We start from the raw sequence: 22,189 nt of genomic DNA on the forward strand, positions 1-22,189 counted from the left end.
GGCGGCATCTGGCAAAGGGAGGCAATGCGGACAAGGTGGGCCTCGGCGGGTTTCCCTGGTGTCAGAGCAGGCGGAGGCCCTCCCCGCTGGGATGGGATGAGGGGACCTTCCCTGCCCCCCTCACAGATGAAGACATGGAAAATGTTGACGTAGTAGACACCACCGTCAGCGAATTGCATTTCTAGTTTCCATCAGCTCTCGAGTGTGTTTATTGTAATTGAAGCAGTAACTCAATTTTCGTGGAAAGCTTATTTCTCAGAAAAAGAAACAATTGTCGAGATTTGAGAAACTCATTTTACATGTACCAACTGTTTCATGAGAAATTAAGTTTTGCAGGAAACACCACAGACCTACACTCATCTTACCTGCTTTCTTACCGCCTCCTGCCCCCCGCCCCCCCGCCCCTCCCATACTCGGTCTGTCACTAAAAGATGCCCACAGCTGCACAGAGCACCGCGCAGGCGCATGCTGCAGCTGCCCCCGAATCAGCCGTGCACACAGCCACGAGCTTGTCCAGGATGGCTGTTGGCATCCATCACTTGTTTGTCTGTTTGTCCTTCCCTAAAATTTACTGAGTCTCCGTTTGTTGAACTGTGTGTATATGATGCTTTCTGACCAAGTAAAAGCTGACCCTGGAAGGACTTGGAAATTTGCATCTGCTGAAGGGAAACCTTGCACATGACATTACTTAAAAAAAAAAAAAGAAATCAAGCAAGGAGCATATTCTAGATGTAAAATAACAAAAATGTGCTAAAGAAAATGCACAATCTCAGGGATGTAACAGAATGTAAGATGCAATGATCCATTTGTCCCCTTAATTCCCCACCAGAATATCTGCTCTTCAGCTTGCACGCCTCCCGTGACAAGGAACTCACTCCCTGTCCAGGCAGTGCCTTCCACGGTTGGATAGAGCCACTTGTAGGGAAGTGTTTCCTCATGCTTCGATGAAGTCAGCCTCCCTTCCCAGGAGCAGGGCGCAGAGCCCAGTCTAGGCAGTTATTTGATGTGGAGTTTCCCACCCAGAGAATAAGGCTCAGTTTATTTAGATGGAAAAAAATTTTAATTTATACACAATCATTATTATCAAATGTTGGATTATGATCAAGATGTGGATGGTCATTAAGAATTTATCAAATAGATTATTCTATGCTGAGTTCAATGATAGAAGTATTCCTTGATTTATTTTTCCAAAATGAAGAGGAGCAGCTAACGCTAACACCGTTAGCCCCAGAAGGAATAGGTGAGGAGTTGCCTGCTTTCTCAGCTGGAGATGTTTCTGGAAAGAATGCTGAAGAATTTGTTAGAGGAGATGGCAGAAAACATTCCTTCCTGCTTTCTGCACTGCATATTCTGCCAGCAGTTCTTCAGAGCATATCTAGGAGTAACAGTGGTCACTGTTTCTCTTCTTTCAGAAACTAAACCATTCATGTTATTCTGCAGCTTCAAAAGGGACTAGGACACTCGGGCAGGAAAGAGTTTATGCTTGGAAATTTTCCCCAGTGCCCAGAATTGCTGAGGAACATTGAGTTCCCAGTAACTACCTTTGAGTAATTACACTGCACTGCCGAAATGTCATTGTCAAATCAGCTTCTGTCTCTCCCATAAGATGTATGAGAAGTGCAATTAAATTGTCATCATCTTCCCTTTCTCCAAGTAGTCCTAATTTGTCTGTGCACAATTCTTTAAATCTTGTATAATAAAGAACAGAGCCACAAGCGGCTTTTGCCTAGGATTCAGTAATGGGTTTAGAGCTTGTAAAGACATGTTTAAATGAAACATGTTCCTACTTTATATCTTTTTCATCATCAGAAGTATTCGGTACAACATCTGGATTACAGGCCTCCATAAAATCAAATAGACCGTAGTCAATTGTAATGGAAAACAGACCGATAATCAGTATTACAAACACCAGGCATGAAATCAACAGACATCCGCAAGGCAGTAAGTGGTGCCGTCTCAAATATCACAATAGGAAAAAAAAATCTATGTATCCATTAGGTTCTTTGATGTTCCTATATGCTGAAACCTGGTAATGTCCTTAGGAAATCCAGTTCACCATAATGAGCCAACATTTAATGAATTCTAAACTATGATTTTGCAACACACAGCATTACTATACCTCATGCATTGCAATGTTTCCATTGTAGAACTGGTCTCTCCATATTTCACCCTTACAACCACACCTGCAGCTCACTAGCTGGAATTCCAAGAAAGTGCATGGCCTCACTGCATAAAAATTCTCTCATTAAGAAAAGATGCACAACTCCACCACCGCCCTTTGGGGAGTATGAGCCTACCCACTGGAGCTCCCATTTTCCACCCTGCCTGTTCACGGGAATTCTAGTAAGGTGGGTGGGCTCTTCCACCCCCAAGCTGATCTGCTCATGTTACAAACTGATGGCCGCTGTATCTGTGAGCCAACGGAATAGATCCAAATACTATCATTTTTACCATACAAGCTGAAGAAAATCATTTAAGACAGATAAATCAAGGTCCAAAATATCTTCTAGAATTTCCTTTGGGACTCCTACAGACGCACTCTTGATTTGAAAAGAACAGAGAAGATAAGTGAAAAAAATACAGCTTTTACTTTATAGACACAATTTTCTTTAACAGGATCAACTGGCAACACAACTACGAGGTTTTCAGAGATGAGGCTACTTTAGATTCTGTTTCACAATAGCCCGATGGTGGTTGCACTTGTTACTGGAAAGGCTGGCACTTCCGTCAAGGGCAGATTGCAACAGGCAGCAGGCGACAGTGAGGCCAGTCACGCCCAAGAAAAGCAGACGCAGAAACTGTAGCCTCTGGTTTAGGCAATAACATGGGAAGCCAATTATTTGAGTCATGTTTTCAGCCCAGGTGGAAGGTCACGCTTAGTTTCTTCTTGGCGGGGCAGGAAGGTGAAGGGGCTCAGCGCTGCTACTTCCTTCACTGAGCACTCGGGCTCCTCCCACCTCCCATCTCAGAATGGCGGGTGTCCCCCATGGCTCCTGTTCCAGGGAGCTGCCAAGGTTCCATGAGGCTGCCTCAGGGGCCCCTACAGAGGTCTTTGACTACAGAAATTCCATGCCATCCCGCGTCACCCTTCCTGCCTGCAGAGCCGGGTGCCTCCTCCTAGAGGCCCAGGACCTACCCCACCCTCATCCCCTGCAGTCCCCACTCCCAAGGCCAAGGATTGGGCAGGGTCTCCCAACAGGAAAACAAGGGAGCTGTCATTGCAAGAGTCAGAACCTTTCCCAGGTCCCATGCATGCCTCCATATGGGAGGCATTTGTCTTCCTCCAAAATCACGCGGCAGCCCTCACCTGGCAGCCCTCACCCGGCAGATCCACGAACCTCACCTAGGAGGGCAGCCAGGTCCCCGAGGGAGGGTATCGCAGCCCCCAAGCAAAGAGCATGAACTCCCAGTCTGCGAAGGAGCCAGGGAGCTTGCTGTGTGTCGGTTGCCCATGGTGTGTAGGTCTTTTTCCTGGGCAGCCATGGCCTCACCTTTCTCCTTTCTCCTTTACCCCAAGGGCTGGGTTTAGGCTCGTCCTCAACTGGGGTTCCAGAGGGTCGGAGCTGGAAGTCACCTGCTAGCTGAGTTAGTCCCTGTTCCCTGCCCATGTCCTGGCAGAAGCATGGGACTCTGGGGAAGCACTTCGGGGCTGTTAGGTTGCAGGACAGAGCAACTCTAGGCATTTTTCTAATTGAATTGTAATTATAAAAATAATATATGAATACATTTTAAAAGAGGAAACAAGCCTCCTGTGCCCTATTTCCTCTTTAATTATTGTTGTGGGAGTAGATCCTCTAGCCATATTTTGAGATCTACAGATGGCGTGGATCTTTCTGAGACCTCGGATATTTAAAATTTTTTAAATGTCTTTATTTTGTTCTCATTTGGCTGGGTATAGCACTCTAGGTTCAGAGGCATTTGCCCTTGGTGATTTGGAGATGATCTCCGTCGTCTTCCAGCACCCAGTGCTGCCAGACACAGTCAGATTTCTCTCTCATTCTCACCCTGTGTGTATAGGACCATCGGACTTTTCCCTTTGGCAGAGTTGGAGATTTATTTTTCTTTATTCTTGGTATTGTGAAATTCCCCTGTATGGTAACTACATGTGGATTCTTTTCAAAATTTATTCTTCCATTTATCCTTCTTGGTACTCTTGTGGGCCTTTTTAGGGGTAGGGAGAGAGGGTGCTCTTTAATCTGGAGAGTTCTGTGGTTTTTTTCAGAAATTTTCAGCTATTTTTTCTTAAAATACTATTTTCTCTTTATCCTCTGTATTCACTCCTTCTGCCAGTGAAATTGCACAGATGTTGGAAATTCTGGTTCTGTCTTCTGTATCTCTTAACTATTTAGTCATTCTTTCTAGGGCTTTATCTTGTTGTGTTGCTTTCTGAGAGTTCTGTTGCCTGGTCTCTGTTTTAATTCTCCCCTCAAGTGTGTCTGTTGTTATTAAGTCCTTCTATGGAGTTCTTCAACAGTTTTATATTTTTATTTCCAAGATCTCTAATTGGTTCTCTTTCATAACCACTGTTCTTATTTCATAATAGCTTTTCCTTGTTTCATGGGCTTAATACCCTCACTTTGCTGTCTGAAAGCACACATATTGTTTACTTAAATTGCTGACTGCATTGTTTTGTTAACTCTATTTCCTCGGGTGTGTATTCTGCGGTTGACTTTGTTGTCTCTGTAGTGTTGCCTTTCCTTGGATGTTTGGTGTTTCTTGCTTGTGTTTGCTTTTAAAATTGGAGTCTGCTTTAGTCTGTTTTATGCCTCTGTGCAGACTTTGGGGAGGTGAGCAGTAGCTATTTCTGAGACTTGCAGGTTTCAGGAAAGGAGTGGGAGGAGTGGATTATGCCATCAGCTGGGTACCTTGGCAGCTGATCTTCTGAGTTTGGGGTGCCCCTGGAGCTCCCAGAGTCACCTGGGGCTCTGCCCTATCTCTTTTCCCCAACAAACAACTCTTACTGTTCTTCAAAATTAAGGCACCCAGAGTCACCCCTCAGCAGGAGTGGGTGGGAGAGGAGAGGAGAAGGTGGGCTAGATGGCTGGCCTGCAATGGAATTTCTATAGTTTTTTTTTTTTTAAGAGATAGGATCTTGCTCTGTTGCCCAGGCTGGAGTGCAGTGGTGAGATCTAGTTCACTGTAATCTCCGACTCCTGGGCTCTGGTGATCCTCCTACCTCAGCCTCCTGAGTAGCTGGGACTACAGGTGAGGGCCACTGTGCTGGCTAATGCTGCAGAATTTCAGACTGTCCCCCTGCCTGAGGCCCATGGCCACACTGCGCCTGGCTCCCACCACCACTGCACAGGGCTCTTTCTTCTGTGGTTTCTCTCAGTGGCTGAGCCTGTCTTCAGCTTCCCCTCTGTTCCCCGTTGTCATTCCTGTTGCAAGTCTAGTGTGAATCCTCATCTTATTTTTGAGCGTGGCTATTTTAGAACTCCCCATTCTGTCATTCCTATGGATTGGATGCAGGAAAGGGGACTGTAGCCCAGGGGAAACAGGGACTAGGGAAAGGGCACCGTCTCAGATGGCTGGTACACCATAGTCAGTGTCAGGACCTTCTGCATGGCCATCGACTGCTGGCTTCTTCTCTCGCAGGTGCATTCATGGTTTTCTCAGAGAGTGTCCATGGTGTCCACGTGAGGGCCCCACCACAGTCCTCTGATGTAAGGCAGCTGAGTCCTCCGGCCTCCTGTTGATCCTCTGCCTGCCTGGAGCCCACTGCTGGCTCCTTTCTGTGGGATCCACATCTAACCCCCAGGAGACTGTAGTGTGGTCCCCACTGGGGGTGGACGTGTAACCCTCTTCTATTCTGTCCCCTGGGGCTACTCCAGCCAACGTTTGGTCTTTAGATCTTTCTAGAAGAGAATCAGTCATCATCCCCCATATCTCCAAAAGCCCAGGGGACACATAGCAGCTCTTGAAGCCCCTCCCTTGGTCTAGAGCAGGGGAAATATCCCTTTACTTCTGTCATGGCGGGATGTGGGAGGGGACCACACCAGGGCTCTGACGACTCTGCCAGGGGGATTCTGTGACCTCTCTCTGGTTAATCTTCAGCTCTCTGGTTTGCTCTTGAGGAAGGTGACGAGCCGATGGCTGAAAAGTGGGTTTCACAAACTTTCAGCAGGACTTGCACGGCAGACCGGCCTCTATCGTAGTGTGCTCAGCTTGGGGACATCAGCCAAAACCGAGACAGAAAGAGTCCCGTTTTCATACCCTATTACTCAAGAGTCCATAATTCTGTATTTTCTTCTAAACCTACCTAGTGAGATGTATAGTAATTGGCCCTTGTTTTTGTTTTTTTTCAGGGAGCAAGAGGGCCCAATGGCTCAGTTGGTGAAAAGGTAAAAAAAAAAAAAGAAGCTTTCTCCTCCCTCCTGACTCCCCTTTCTTTGGGTTTACTATAATTGGACTGCTGGGCTGGAGTATTGAGTGTATAAATGTCACGGAGCAGAGAGAAACACGTCTCAAAGGAATGGCTCAGGGAAGGCAGAACAGCTGGGATGGTGGGGATTAAACGCCCTTCCCTGTTTCCTCCTTCCCCACCCCTCCCTACGAATGCATTCAGACCAGTGCATCAGCCCGTCTCCAAGTAAATGTCAATTAGCAAGACAGCTGTTTCTGTACCGTTAAGCAGTAGCGATCAGAGAATTCATCAACCTAATTAACTTCCAAGAGTGATTTTCTGACGTTGTTCCTTCCATGAGTGAACCCAGGGCTGGGTAATCAGCCTGTCCTCTTCCTTACAGGGCGACCCCGGCAACAGAGGCTTACCAGGGCCCCCAGGGAAAAACGGACAAGTTGGCACTCCTGGGATCATGGGACCCCCAGGGCCTCCTGGTCCCCCGGGCCCCCCAGGCCCTGGATGTGCAATGGGACTTGGATTTGAGGTACTTCCCTCCTTTCTGTGGTTAAAGAACAATGTGCACTAAGGGCTGCTGGAAAGGCCGGCAGGCTGAACGCTGGCCCGAGGGCAGAGGCTGTGCCAGCTCCCCTCCGAGCCCCAGTTCCCAACGGCCCACCTGGCACAAGTGGGTACTCAGGAATTGGATCTGAAATTCTCACTCTTCCTCCTTCCCCAGGACACCGAAGGCTCTGGAAGTCTCAGTGTTCTGCATGAACCCAGAATCTCCGGACCCATGGCTCCAAGGGTAGGTTGACTTTGGAAACTTCGCTGTGAGGATTGTCACACTAGAGCGAGGGGACTGTGGGTGCATCCTGGCTCTGCCTCTTTCAGTAACTCACCTTCTCAGCGCCTCCGGCCCGCAGCTGTGAAGCGGGGAGACGAGGTGCCGCTTGCAGCTTGTTTCTCTGAGAAGCAGCCCAGGAGTTTTGCACAAAACATCACGTAGGAAGAAAACTTGAAACCCACCTTGTCCTTCTTCATCTGGTTTCCTCTGTCCTCCTCTCCCTCTCCAGTCCCTTACCACCAAGCATCCCTGCTTCATTGCCTCTCTCCTGTTGCCCCATTTCAACACCCAGTGCTCCTGGCAGATGCCTCTCCAGCTGCCTCTATTAATGCTCTCTGACTCTGGACGGGGAGTTTGCCCCTCGTCCTTTCTTCCCGTTGCCTGGGAGGAAATCAGCGTGACAGCTTGGGGCGAGATGGCAAGACGACAGGAGAGATGGAGAATGAGAGAAGCGGTTGGAAGGATAATCATGTATCTGTTTGTTTTGCCAGGGTCCCAAAGGGGAGAAAGGAGAGCGAGGACCCAAGGTGAGGTCGCCCCTGAGGTGGGGGTGGGAGGACTTTCCAGCCTGGCTCTAGGGACATTATCCACATACAGTGATTATTTTTTTCACTTCTCGCTGCTGTAACCAGGGCGACAGGGGGATGGATGGAGCCAGCATTGTGGGACCCCCGGGGCCCAGGGGGCCACCTGGGCGCGTGGAGTTCTTGTCCAGTGTGAGTACCATCCGGGGCGGGGCTTGCCTGCACATTTCCTGCCTGGGCTGCAGGGGAGAAAAGGCGAGAAAAGGCTGTCCCCATGTCAGGGCTGCTGCTTACACGTGGGGCACACAGCCAGCGTCCCTGCTGAGAGGGTTGGAATGTGGGTTGGGACCAGATCACTACGGTCCACCCAATATTGAGACACCACATTTGTGGAAAACTGTGGCCCTTCCAGAGAAATAACATGCCGATAGACAACAGAAAGACCAAAAGCTCCAAATAACTGGAAGAAGGATGACTAAAGTGAAAGAGGAAAAAAAAAGTATGGTTAAAAAATATCGAGTGTGGGTAAGGGTGTGGGGAAAATGTGATCTCGTGTGCTTCTGGTGGAAGTGTAAACTGTATGGCCCCTTTGGACCGCTCCTTGGCAGTCTCTTAAAGCTAAAAATATCTGTACTCTGAAATTCCACATGGAACGATCTCTACACAATATGGTTGAGTGAAAAACACAAGTTGGAGAATAATACATACAGCCTGGTGCCATTTATGTAAAATAACCACATGGACACACACACACACACACACACATCCCAACACTACATGCTTTCTATGGCTTTACATATATATATATATATTTTTTAAATCTTAAAAGAGAGAAGACGTTCACGTATTGTGTAATCTTAAAATAAATTAAAAGAGGAAAGTGCTAAGGCACTCAGGCTGTTTTCTGGGAAGTGGAGGGAGCGTGGCTTGGCAGTGGGGTGGGAGTGTTCTCAGCGGCTGCCGTGTTCTGCCATGCTGGGCGACTTCAATTAAAGCCTCGCTGCGGGAACAAGGCGGGACACATGCCATCTTTTGTCCTCATTGTCTGATTTTTCTCTTTTCAGTCTTTGATCAATATCACCCACGGATCCATGAATTTCTCGGGCATTCCTGAGCTTGTGGGGCCTCCGGTTTGTATCCACGGCTACCCTAGAGTGAAGTTTCTACCCAGATGTCCCTGTTCCAGCAAAGCTGGGCTGGTTTGGAATCCCTTAGCTCTTGAAGCATAGGACTAGAGTATATCAAAGGAGAATGGAAAGAGAACTTTGCATTTTTGAAAAGCTGCTATCACTTTAATTTGGTCGTGCGGAGAGTTTTGTCCGGTGCAGTGGAAGCCTCTGGTCCGACACATCAGAGTTATGTGTAATGGACATCAGAGGGTCCTTGGTGAAAAACAAATTGACACCTGTGCAACACTTTTGCCTGCTTTTATTTAGGTTATCTTCTTTCACAGAACAGAAAGAGCCTAGAAACACCTGTCATTGTGCTCTTGGGAAACTGGAGCATGAGGAGGGAATGTGACTTGTCCCAATTTTTCTAGCCCCCAATAGATCAGGAAAGAACACACAAAGAAGTCGCATTATTTTTGCAGGTCCCCAGAGTGGACTTGTGTCCATGGCACAACAGAAGCTAAGAGGAAGGAAGCTTCCTCATGCAGCCTTGGTCTAGGTCCCCGTTGCATCTCCCAGCACCTGCTGGCCAGCAGGGGACAGGGCGTATCCGTGTTCCTCAGACTAGACATGAGAAAAGGACATGTGGGCCAGGCTGGCCTATGGGTGGTGGGCTTACTAAGGTGTCTCCTGTGGGTGCCAGAGTCACCCAGGATTGCATGGCTTCAAGGGTGCCAAAGGAGCTGGCACCTTTCTACTACTACTACTACTAAAACAGATTTCTACTACTACTACTAAAACAGATCATACAAAACACCCCAATAATCAAACCCTAGAGCAAACCCACTAACAAACAAAAGTCTGTTCACAGAGGGTCTTTGTTTTTCCCAAACTGTGGGTGATTTAGGGCATTAGGTAGGTTGTTACTAAAGCAACACACGGACAACGTAAAACCAGAGATGGGGCATCTGTTCTAACAGTCCCCGCATTAGCACGGCCGGCCCCTTCTCTCTTTCCCCCACCTCCTTGCAATCTCTGTCCTCCCCTTGGGCGAATCCAGACCCTCAAGGTCCCCTTTGAAAACACAGCTGGATCAAGCTGTGTCCTACTCAGTGGCAGCTCCCTCCCTGAGAGGACTCCAGTCCTGCAGGCCACCTTTATGCTTTTCCAGCCCGTGACGTATACAGTGTGGGGAGAGACCTGTCACTGTCTAGTGTTCTCTCTGTATGTAGATATAAATAGATAGATTCTGCCAAACTCTATGCCTTTAATAGCTGCAAGTGTCTTAGGTTGTCAGGAAGAAGAGTCCTGGCCCCCTGTGGCGTGAAGCACAAACTCCCTGTGTCCTGGGACTTTAAACTGGCTGATCCTTTAAAATTCTCACTCCTACTAAGGGAAAAGAACTGAGTCCCTCCAACATACGCCTAAACTAAAAGAACTACTGTAGTTCTTTTCTTCCACCCTGAATGTCCCACCCACCCCCTGCTCCTCCTCCTCTGAGTTTATTTATCAGGGGCCTGAGGCTGTGTTCATCACCCCCAGAGATTTCAAACTTTGAGCAGTTTCCTGGGGGAAGAGGCTGTGACAAAGCACTGAGCTCTGGCTCCAGGGAGGCGGTGGCTCTGGGTACCTGGGCCGCAGCTTCTACCTCTGGCACTAACTAGCTGTGTGATCCTGCAGGGCTCCTCCCCTCCCAGGCCTCATCCCCCTCTGGGCTGTGGAGCCCTGCCATGTGGGAAGCACTCAGGCCTTTGGAAGGTGCTGGGAGGGATTGGGCCCCCAGGCATAGTTTCTTGCTGGCTTGGGAAATGCTGACCTTAATCCCACCTGCTTTGTTTTGGTGTGTCACAGGGGCCAGACGGTATACCCGGGCTGCCAGGATTTCCCGTAAGTACCCCCGTCCGTCTTCCCATCTGTGCCCTGGGGCTGTGCTCATTCTGTTCCTGCCACCTGCAATGGTATTTCCTCTGTCTTTATGTGACCACCCTCTAGTGCCATCTTGTTGATAAACTTTCTCATAGCTTCCAGGGGACGCCTGGAAGTGACCCTTTCTTTGAGTCCTGTAGGCCTTTATTGTCACTATTCCTATGGTTCTTTTCTGCCTTAAATAAGTTGTTTGTGCCCTTGTCTTTTTTTCCCTCACCTGTTCTATGAATGATGATGGAGCATTGGGTCTTACTCCTGTCTCTTCACCCAGACCAACCAAAGCCTGAGCCAGCAGTTGGCTTGCTCTGAATTCGAGCGCATGAGTCAAGCATTTCAAATAGATATAGTCTCAGTAGATAAAGTGCCTAAAGAGATAGGATAGTGGCAAAGGACAGTGGGAAGGGAGGTGCACTGTGGAATAGAAGTCTAATAATCAATAGCCTGTGTGCACCTTGATGGGGCTTTTGCCCTGGAAAGTGAAAACACATTTCTGTGTAGAAAAAGATTAGTTTTGGCTAAAAGTCTGGGCCTGTGCTGAAGCTGTGGGCCTGCCTTCAGGGTGGGACCTGCATGATGTCTCCAAGCCACTGCACCTGTGAAATGCCAACCGGTGCCATGTGCTGCTTCCAGATAAATGAAGGAAACTTGTCACAAATGTAAGAGACCTTTGTTCTTGATGGTGGAAAAATTATAAGTGGTCTCTTTCTCTATTTCTTTGTAATTTGCTGAACTTTTTACATTTTCTAAAGGAGCATACCCTATGATGACACTAAAGGTACATGTTAACTAGACATCAAAAAACAGAAGAATGTGGCCATGAGAAGATGTGTTGGTTAGCAGAAGGGGCAAGACCTCTGAGATCCAGCCCTGGCTTGGCTGCTCCAAGCCCTGGGGCATGTTCCAGAACACATTTTCCTCTAAACGAGTGGCTCTGTGTTCCTGAGGGAATCCCAGGCTCCACAGGGACCCTCTAGGACCACTGCAGAGAGTAAGGCGGGGGCCACATAGGCCGGATCCAGGCCACCGACCTCTAATTGACATATTTTATATATCAGGCTTTCATTTAAGACTTGATCTGGAAAAGAAAAAAAAGGAGAGACAAGAGTTTCACAATAAATAATTATAACAAATATTTGAAAGCCACTGCTATAATGGGTAACTCACCCTTTTACCCAGAAGACAAGACGGGAACTTGTGAAAAGTTAAATTGCAATCAAGTGTAGAAATGCTTTTTGGGGACAGACATTGTGGCTGTATGAGTCATTGTCACAGACTTGCATGTCTGTGTTGGAGTTGAGAAGAGGTCGCCTCTGGCCAGCTCTGCAGAGGGGTGGATGGGCATTCCTGCCGGGCATTGCTCTGGGGCAGAGGGGGCAGGGCAGAGAGGCCGAGGGAAAGGGGGCAGCCCTGGTGGTGCAGATGAAGTGGGAGGCCTGGCTGGGGCGGGCTGGGGTGTTAGACAAGGGTGCCTTGGGTCCCATCATAGGCAAGGGGGAACAGAGAAGGGATAGGAGTCCTGGAAGGGGAATGGTGCAGGAGGCAGGCTGCAGGGTGGGCTGTGGGATCCGTGAGGTAGGCAGAGGCTGAAGGACAAGATAATAGGCTGTGTCAGTGGCACCCAGTTGGAGGAAACCAATGCTCAATGAGGCCTCTGGGCCTCACACTCAGTGCTGTCTTCCTTCCACCAGACAGCGATTTCTGGGCTACTTAAAGTTAAGACTCATCATGATTTCCACCTGCCTGGGGAATGGTGCCCTCTATTCTACTTTTTGAAAACATTTTCCAATGAGTTAAAGCATTTTAATCCCAAGCAACAAAATAGCCTACAACTATTCCTTCCAGGGCCCCAGAGGACCAAAAGGTGACACTGGCGTGCCTGGATTTCCAGGACTAAAAGGAGAGCAGGTGAGAGGGGCCCAGATGTGTGGGTGGAACAGGGCTCTGGAATTTGCTAGCCATTTCAAATTGGCCGAAAGTAGCTGTTAACATTTTTCTTCTTTGAGATATAATCCGTATATCATAAAACTCACCCCTTTAAATTGTACAATGCAGTGGTTTTTAGTAGAGTCAGAAGGTCATGCAACCATCACCACTCTCTAATTCTAGGACATTTTCATCATGCTGAAAAGAAACCCCATACCTGTTAGCAGTCATTCTCCAGCTGTTAGCTTTTATTAATATAATGTCAAGGTTCCTCCATGAAATGGAAAGGTACAACATAGGTGGTGAAATTGATTTTCACCATAATTTAGAAAGAGGACTCAACACTCCCTTGAATGCTGTTATCACGTGTTGTGTGCTTTGTCCAACCCCCTGCGGGGCATCCCCCTTGGAGTGTGCGCTCCCTGGGGACAGGCATCGTGCCAACTGCTTTTCCATAGCTCCCGTACTAGCACAGGGCCTGGTATGCAAATAGTACTCATTGGATGCAATAGTACTTTCATTGGATGAAAGAATGTATAATTAATGAATAGAATGAATGTTAATATTGTAAATTATAAGTTGAGGCATTCTTCAGTTGGATGACAGTCTTGGTCCAAAATCTTTGGAGTCAATATTTAGCATCCAGAGAACTTTCTGAGAACTCCCAGGCTATCAAACTGATCTTTGTACCCTTCTGTGTTTGCCTCTTAGAATTAACTTCCAAGCTGGTTTTTATAGGTAAGGGGCAAGTGACATCCATAAACAGGTTGCAAAGACTCTAGATGGGATTCACTTATCCCCCCATCCACTTGGGTATTCAACCATCTTTCAGCCATAGCTATGCTAAGGTGTGCCCACCAGTGCTAGGCACCGGGGGTACAGACATAGACGTGAGGAAGACGTGCAAAGAGCTGACACAGCATGCTCCCTGCTGGAAGGGAGGTGGGTACAGAGCCAGTGGGAGAACCATGCAACCCCTTGAGCCTGCCCTGGGCAGTCAGGAGGGTGAGCATGCTCTGTGGGAGGAGGGAGCTTAGGTGTCTCTCCTTCCTCCCTCTCCCCACCATTCTACAATGGCCTCCAAGGAGGAGGAGAAAGGTTCCCATGTCCAGTGGACCACTGCTCCAGGGACCACTGTTCTAGGGTGTGGAGGGCTCAGTGTGTGGGCAAAGGCTTGGCACCACAGGGAGGCGACGTCTTAGGATGCTTTTGCTGCCGCATCTCCTGCAGAGATGGAATGGGGCTGGGGCAGCTCTGGCTTGGTAGGAGGCCCCGTCAAACAAGAGCAGCTCTTGCTTTAAAGACCCTGTTTCCTGTGTAGTGAGGTCAGGTGGATCTAGAAGGACCAACATGACACCCCGTCCCTAGCCCCTGTCACCCTGAACGACTGGGATGGGCGCCCAGCAGGCTCTGCTCCGGTCATCGCAGCAAATGCGCTTTCTCTCTCTGTGCCTCTGATGCTTCTGTGCTTGCTTCTTCTCGCTGCTGGCATGCTCGGGACTGCCTTTCCTCACCAGCGGAGTGGTAAGACCCTAATACCAGGTGTGGGCTTAGGGGGGTGGAGAGAAGAGGCTGCTCTGCTTGCTTTGGTCCCACTGCCCTGGCCGCTTCCAGCCCTGCAGAAAGGAAGCTTCTGCACGGCTCAGCCCAGTCGCCAGGGGCCAGCCCTGAAGTTTGGGGCCAAAGCCTCGTAGTCATATAGAAGGTTTCTCTACTTAGCTTTGTTCTCTGGACATACATCTTCTCAGAAGTCTCCTGAAATAGTAGACGGCTCTGCCGAGGACATGATTGGGAGCAAGATCCTGTGTCCTTGCCACCAGTCTCCCCATCTCCTATTTCCCAACATCTAGGCTAGCTTTGCCTGACCATGTAAGTGTTTGCACAGGAGCCTGGAGTTTGGAGACAAAGTTGTGCATGGAGATATGACGCCCCTGTGTTGAGAGAGGCCTCTAATGTTGATACCTTCATCTCTTTCCTAACTTCAGGTGCTTCGACAAGAATAAATATTCTTGGTGGGCACAGATCTCAAGTCAAGTTGTTAGGAAAGCCAGCTATCACATGTATTAGGAGCCAGCGGTGCCTTGAGGGTGCCACTCAGGGAGAGGTAGACAGGACCGTGCTGGGGCTGCATCCTGGGGCCTTGAGGGTGAGGATGGAGATCTGCCATCAGTGGGAGCCCTGGAGGGCACGGAAGACCACAGCCTGTGCGCTAGGACGGAGGGGATAGCTCAGGGACATCCATTCATTTAGGGGTCTGTCGAATACTGTAGTGAGAGGTAATGTGGTAGCGGTGCGGTCAGGCCTGGGATGAAGGCAAGAGAGATAAATCATGGTGGTAGGACTGAGGGGGTTTTGTGAGCCTCTGGACAAGGTGGCCAGGAGGAGACCTGACTTCACTGACAGCCTCTCTGAATTGTAGGGCGAGAAAGGAGAGCCGGGAGCCATCCTGACGGGGGACGTTCCTCTGGAAAGGCTGATGGGGAAAAAGGTAACTATGTCACCAGACCCTGGAGGCACATATCTGCTTTGGCTTCCCACGGTTTCTGTCTCACACGGCAGCGTTCCTCTGAGTGACAAGCACATGTCTTCCTGTTTCAGGGTGAACCTGGAGTGCACGGGGCCGTGGGACCAATGGTAAGCTGGGGCGTCCCTCAGCCGGGTCTGGTCTCGGGGTTGAAGCACTTCCCATACTTTGGTTCTGTTATATTTAGTTGTCCCAGCTGTGAAAATTCAAAGGATGTGGCAAAATGTATGAGAACAGGCTAGCTGTAATGAAGTGAAGATCGCAGTGGTTTAACACAGTAGCAGCTTGTTTCCTACCCTTGCGAAGGCCACCGTGGTTCCCACTGGGCGTCTCTCCTGCAAGCAGTGTCTCAGGGACCCAGGAGGCTTCCAAGACTGTGCCGTCTTGTGGCTTCAAAGTCACACTGGGGTCTTCCAGATGGCACACTGAGGTTGGGGAGGGGGAAGAGACAGGGGAAGATGGTGAGCATCACTTCTGGCACCTCCCATTGGGCAGAACTCAGATGCCTGGGGCCCCAGAATGTGGTTACTGTGTGTCCAGGAAGGAGGGGAGAGCCGGGTGGTGGTGGGCACTCCCAGTTATACCCACAATGCTTGTCGGCTAAAGATTGCCAGCTGCCCAGGGAGCCCCTCAGAGGAACCCCACAAAATCTCTCTAGGCGTTTTGGATTCTAGTCCTGAATCTGCTACTCATTTGCTGTGAGACCTTGCGCAAGCCCTCTTCTCTCTCTGGGCTTCCGTTCCCACCTTTGTGTTGTAAGGATTGGGTTAGTACTAGATGGTATTAGGGTCCTTGTGGCCTTACTGTTCTAGTAATCTATAGCCCACTTGGGCTTTTGAATAGCCCGTTTCTCTCAAGGGTAAACCCTAAACTTCCCTGTTATATATTCCCCCCTCCCCCGAAAGAACGAAGCAAGTTCAGGTGTAGAAGCTTGACTAAGGATCAGACACTCCTGAAACTTCACATATGTCATCTCATTTCATCCTCACAACCCTAAGAGGTAAATTGCAGAACCCCTGTTTTATAGATGAGGAAGGCATCTAGGACCACTATAGGCCCAGACTCTTTCCCCTACACCCCGCTGCCTCCAATGGACAAGCTGCCCTTGATAGAATTGTCCATGGGGTTTGTCTGGTTACAGCTGATCTCAGGCCTGGGGAGAAAACCTCACGTTTCTGTAACAGACATGTGTACTTGATGAATGGCCCGTAATCGCCAGTGTATGTCCTTCAAAAGCCTTTCCGAAGTCTTTGGTCCCTTAAGTCAGAATGGGCTTAGGGTCCCTTAGGTCAAGATGGACTTAGGAGACCTTAAGTCAGGGTGAACTTAAGGGACCAAAGAACAGACACCTGGAGTAGGGTACCTGGGGGCTAAGACAGATAGGGAGAGTCTAATGTTAACCGCTGGTTAACTACTTACTAACCTCCAATACTGTGGAAAATACAAATAGCTAGCAGTGGTGGCCAGCAGTTCCCAGCAAGGCCCAGCTTGCACACAGCTTGCTCAACACAGGCAGTAAGGGGCACCTTCTAATTTGCATAAAGGTGTCATAAGGGTTAGCTGTGGCCCTGGTGACTAGCATAGCTTACAACTCCTTTTCAAATTCACTGGGGTCTTTCTATCAAAGTACGGTCCATGGACCAGCATCACTGACCTCACGTGGGAGCGTCTTAGAAATGCAGAACCTCCGGCCCCACCTCAGACACACTGGGTCTCCATTTGAACAAGACCCAGGTGATTCTCATGCACGTTGACGTTTGGGAGGTGTTGCACTAGAACATAATGACCAAGTGGTCTGTGTCCTGTAACCCCTCTACCTTTTCTTTTTTCTTTTCTTTTCTTTTCTTTTCTTTTCTTTTCTTTTCTTTTCTTTTCTTTTCTTTTCTTTTCTCTTCTCTTCTCTTCTCTTCTCTTCTCTTCTCTTCTCTTCTCTTCTCTTCTCTTCTCTCCTCTCCTCTCCTCTCCTCTCCTCTCCTCTCCTCTCCTCTCCTCTCCTCTCCTCCCCTCCCCTCCCCTCCCCTCCCCTCCCCTCCCCTCCCCTCCCCTCTCCTCCCCTCCTCTCCTATCCTCTCTTCTCTTTCTTAGTTTCACTCTGTTGCCCAGGCTAGAGTGAGTGCCGTGGCTTCAGCCTAGCTCACAGCAACCTCAAACTCCTGGGCTCAAGCAATCCTGCTGCTTCAGCCTCCCGAGTAGCTGGGACTACAGGCATGCACCACCATGCCCGGCTAATTTTTTTTTTCTATATATATTAGCTGGCCAATTAATTTCTTTCTATTTATAGTAGAGACGGGGTCTTGCTCTTGCTCAGGCTGGGTTTTTTTTTTTTTTTTCCATGACCAGTGGAAGAAAGTCAGGCTGGTTTTGAACTCCTCGAGCTATCAGCCCTCCTCGGCCTCCCAGAGTGCTAGGATTACAGGCGTGAGCCACCGCACCCAACCTACCTTTGCTTTTCTTACCCTAAGAGCAATATGGACTGGGTACTTTACATACCTTACCTGTTTCAACTCAGTTTTTATTTGCCATTTTTCAGGGCAAATAATGGTAACAGGAAGAAGCACCTTGGAGGGCCCCAGGCTTAAACCATTCATTCCTCCAGGAGATAGTGCAGACCCAGCTACAGGAGTGGGAAGGTGCAGGCCAGGAGCAGAACATGTTCTAGGAAGAGATACATCGTTCGTGGCATTGTCAGCCAAGTGGTCTGCATCCCAGAGCTAGAGGGCAGGAGGGTTCCTGAAGGAGGCTGCAACAGAACGGTGGCTCTAGAAGCATGTGAAGCGGGAAAGCCAGCACTGAGATAGGGTCCCTAGGGACAGGTAGGAGCATGGCAGGAAGCAAATCCCAGAGCGAGTTATTAGGCAGGGCTGGCCTGGGGGCTGAGCCAAAGCCGCATTATTTACAATGCAGGACATGGTGAGCCCTGAGACCTGACACCTAGGGCAGAGGTCCACATTCTGGGCTGGCCAGCACCCAGCTACCAGGGAGCTGAGGCCCTGGGCTTCTGACCTCTTGCTCCTTGGTTAGCCCTGACTTTGGGGGGCTGGGTCCAGAGTCTGGGGTGGGCCAGAGCCTGCAAGAAAGCAGGGCGTGGTGCAGGGCTGAGCAGGTGCTTCTAGCTGAGAGCACAGAGGCCGGAGACAAGGAGACTGGTAGGTGGTGCTGTCATTGCTCTTTGCCCCCTTCCTGTCGGTGATTCACTGTCACCGCTGCCCACAGAAGCTGGCTGACACCCCCCCATCTCCCTGAACCCAGAGTTCCTCATCTGGTGTTTGTTTTGCCTCTAGGGGCCCAAAGGACCACCAGGACACAAAGGAGAACTTGGCTTCCCCGGACGACCTGTAGGTATCAGTGTCCTTAGACAGGATGGAAGGGGAGGATGTGTGGGCCAGGCTGGCCTGTGGGCAGTGGGTTTACTAAGGTGTCTCCTGTGGGTTCCAGGGTCGACCAGGACTGAATGGCCCCAAAGGTGCCAAAGGAGATCGAGGGATCATGATGCCGGTGAGTCCCCCGGGGATGTGGCCGGAGGCTGGTGGGAGAGTGCCGGGGGTGGGGGTGGGGGTGGGGGGGAGAGTGCCGGGTCCAGTGAACTTGCAGCCTGACTGCTCAGGAATGTTGTTCTTCCTCCTCCACCACCTCCAAAGGTCCTCCCACCCAGCCCCGTCCTCCGGCTCACTCTCAGGAGGGTCCCTGTAGCACCTTAGTGGGGCATACGCTTCCTCTTGCAGATCCCAGGGGAGACAGGGAGAAAGCATCCTGGGCATGCTCACAAAATGTGGTTCCAAATCCCAGGGCATCTGACTCACCCCTCCTTTACGAAGTCCCAGAGATCACTCACATCACTAGGGGCTCAGTCCATTCTTCGAGTCAATGCCAAGGGCAGCCCAGCTACTTGGGTGGGGCCTCGCAAGGTGGCCAACACTGGAGCATCAGCAGGTCCAGGGGCCAGGAGAAGGAAGCCAGTGTTCACTGAGCAGCTGCTGCATACCAGACACTATGCAAAGTGCTTTAAAGGACAATATTTCATTTAGCCTTTGTGATAGCTATCACATGAGACTTAAGAGGAAACTGGTGCCTGTTGAAGTCAAGACACACAGAAGGTCCCCTAGCTAATAAGCACCAAAGCAAGATGCAAACACAGTTCTAAGTCCATTGCTGCTTCTGTTTGTGCTACTCTGTCTCTGCTTTGTATGCCCAGAAATCCAGACATACAATTTTACTGAAGCATTAGGGGTCTCCCACTCACCAAGCCCACTGCGCCTGGTAGGTAAGCCAGACACCGATGCTGTCATTGAGAGTGGTCAGCACGGCTTCTGCATGGGTTCAACCCCTCACACCTGCCCCTCAGAGCCTCCGGTCTCCTGCTCTGAGGCCTCTGGGCTTGAAGGAGAAAATGGTGCATGGTGTTAAGGCCAGGCTGATTTGGCTTTGAAAATGGCTCTGCTGTCTAACAAGAGTTTTGCATTTAATTTTGCATTTCTGAGACACTCCCTGGGCACCCTATCATGTGGGGGGGTCCCCCACCTGAACCAGCTTCATATTAGAGATTTGCTGATAGACAGGCCGTAGGCTCCATAGCAACTAAGCACTGCTCCAGGAGTCTGAATCTGGGTTAAGATCTCAGTTCTGCCTTAAATTGCTGTGTGGCCTTGAGCAAGTCATTCCCCTCTCTGGGCCTAGTTATCTGCATGTGTTAACCAGAGACAATACTTGTTGCTCTGCTGTCTCCTCCATGGTTTGTTGTGAAGATGCAGTGGGGTAAGGAGTGTAGAAATGCCCTGTGGAAGGGATGGGCCCACCTGAAGGAGAAGTGGCTTCAGGGGACCCTCCTTTCCTTGCTGTGTTCCCAGATCCTGGGGGAAGTATCCTGCAGCCGCTCCTGCACTCATGACAACCTGAACTCAGGAATGGCCTTTCTTTTCTCTCTGCAGGGCCCACCTGGCTTACCTGGTCCTCCAGGTCCCCCTGGACCACCTGGGGCAGTGATTAACATCAAAGGAGTAAGCTGGGAAGGGTGGGAGGACCTGCGTGGGGGGTCAGGCACGGGGCGGCCTAAGCTGGAGTCAGGGTGCCGATGGCCTCACCTCTCTTGTTCTCACCACCCACAGGCTGTTTTCCCAGTTCCTGTCCGGCCACACTGCAAAACACCAGTAAGTAGCAGTCACTGCCTTAAAGAGCAGGCTTTGGCATAAATAGCACCTCGCAGAAAAAGATTAGCCTCTGTCTTGGGCCACTTGCATCAGTGAATGTCCTCTCTCATGTCTCTGTCACCTGCATCTAGACCTTTAAGTGACTAGAAGTTTCTAGATTACAGATCATGGCAATGAAATATAATGGATCTTGTAAGGGTGCACACACTGTCAGGGTTCTTCTTTTAAGATAATAAAAAATCAGTGTCTTTGTGACCACGTGAGCTTCATGGTTGGAACAGAACAAAATTAGCAAAAAAAAAAAAAAAAGACTGCTTAAAAATATAGATGGAACAAATGCAATACTAACCCCTGGCCATGCATTGGGAACTTTGGGCTAAAATCTGTAGCTATGTTCTGTCCTTTCCCAACAACCATGTTACTGTACAGCACACAACTCCAACAGGCCGGGATTAGCTCCGCCACTTCATAATAAAGAAACAAACTGTGACTCAGAGAAGCTCACTTGCTTGTCCAAGGTTGCGGGACATGCCTGAACTGGAGCCATAGCTCGTGTCTCCTGACCACCAGGCAGCAGTGCAGACTGCGATTCCGAGGGGTCAGGCACTGGCCTGGTCCCCTCGCCAGTCAGCAGCGCTGTCCCTGGGGTTTCACCCATGTTACGAGAGTCTTGTTTCTGCCGGGAAACCCGAGGAGGGTGAGCCCCATGCGCAGATGTTAGTCACAAAACCGTGCATAATCGTTGTCTTATTCATTCAACAAATATTTATGGAGTGCTCACTGAGTGCCAAGTGCTCTGCTGGGCCCTGGAGACACAGGGGTGAGCTAGACGGGCGTGGTCTCTGCTCTCGGGAGCTCTTACGTTACAATTTAGAAGTGGGTCCGTAATTGATGCCTGTTGGAGGTGATGATGAGGCTTAGGTCAGAGGCTTCAAAGTGATGCAGTTTGGCTGCGTGTTTTCCCAGACATCTGTCCATGTCTAAACTCTGAGGCATCCCAGTCTGTAGCCCAGAGCCTGGGAGCTTTGGTCTGGAAGGCAGAGGGCAGGACCTGCCTCTTTAAGGTGACTAAAGGGCCTGCTGGCCATGGCCTGGAGAGAAACATGGGCCATCAGAGCCGGAGCAGTCCTCCTGAGTGTTAGTGCATCCCACCTCCTTATGGTACAGAAGGAGAGACCACAGCCCAGGCAGGAATAGGGCTGGCTCCAGGTGCCACCGTGGGTTAGGGCCAGAAGCCACCCCACCACCCCAGCTAACATGATTTCAGGCTACAAATGGGCCAACCATGGGACAGCACTCAAGGGCTTTGGAGGGCTGTAAAAATGCTAGTGCAGTTACCATGACCCGTGCTGGGACCCTTGCAGTAACCAGGGCCTGTGGGGGCCATGGAATTGCATAAAAGAAGCCAAAGGTGGGTTTAGAATGTTTTTGGTGAGTTATTGACTTCTTGTTGCCTGGCTGGACATCATGGGAGCTGGGCCTTGGGCATTTCCTGACTTGCTCTCAAAATGGGCTTTTTGAGACAGAAATGCTTCCTCTCACGTCCAGCATTCCATGAGCCCCCTCTGGTTTCAGCCCCTCCCAGCACCCGAACAATTTACACCTTGCGCCTGCTGTGGAGGAACTTTATCAGCATGACTACGAGATGGCGACTTGGTGCTGCAGCCTTCATCCTTGGCTTAGCAGTGTTTTTCTGGAAGATTCCCTCCCCACCTCCCATCTCCTCTTAGTGACCCCTGAGCAGCTTGTGACCCTCCACTGTAAGCATAGAAGGACCCTGGCGCCAGATAGACCACTCAGATTCCACCTATCAGCTGGGAAAAAGCCGGATTGCAGGTGGCTTTGTCTTAAT

At 49.8% G+C, this 22,189-nt stretch overlaps 1 protein-coding gene across 1 annotated transcript in view; it reads left to right on the top strand.

The window, feature by feature from the left end:
• Positions 1–22,189, top strand: part of COL15A1 (collagen type XV alpha 1 chain) — a 102,408-nt gene that overhangs the window by 62,400 nt on the left and 17,819 nt on the right. Inside the window, exons 18-31 of the mRNA XM_012769013.3 lie at positions 6,306–6,341; positions 6,747–6,887; positions 7,080–7,148; positions 7,679–7,714; positions 7,820–7,903; positions 8,776–8,841; positions 10,672–10,707; positions 12,589–12,651; positions 15,089–15,157; positions 15,268–15,303; positions 18,475–18,528; positions 18,629–18,688; positions 20,119–20,187; positions 20,296–20,337. Coding sequence (XP_012624467.2) covers positions 6,306–6,341; positions 6,747–6,887; positions 7,080–7,148; positions 7,679–7,714; positions 7,820–7,903; positions 8,776–8,841; positions 10,672–10,707; positions 12,589–12,651; positions 15,089–15,157; positions 15,268–15,303; positions 18,475–18,528; positions 18,629–18,688; positions 20,119–20,187; positions 20,296–20,337 — 861 coding nt within the window. The remainder of the gene's footprint in view (positions 1–6,305; positions 6,342–6,746; positions 6,888–7,079; positions 7,149–7,678; positions 7,715–7,819; positions 7,904–8,775; positions 8,842–10,671; positions 10,708–12,588; positions 12,652–15,088; positions 15,158–15,267; positions 15,304–18,474; positions 18,529–18,628; positions 18,689–20,118; positions 20,188–20,295; positions 20,338–22,189) is intronic.

This window comes from Microcebus murinus, chromosome 12, assembly GCF_040939455.1.
Source record: "Microcebus murinus isolate Inina chromosome 12, M.murinus_Inina_mat1.0, whole genome shotgun sequence".
In the NCBI taxonomy this organism is placed as follows: Eukaryota; Metazoa; Chordata; class Mammalia; order Primates; family Cheirogaleidae; genus Microcebus; species Microcebus murinus.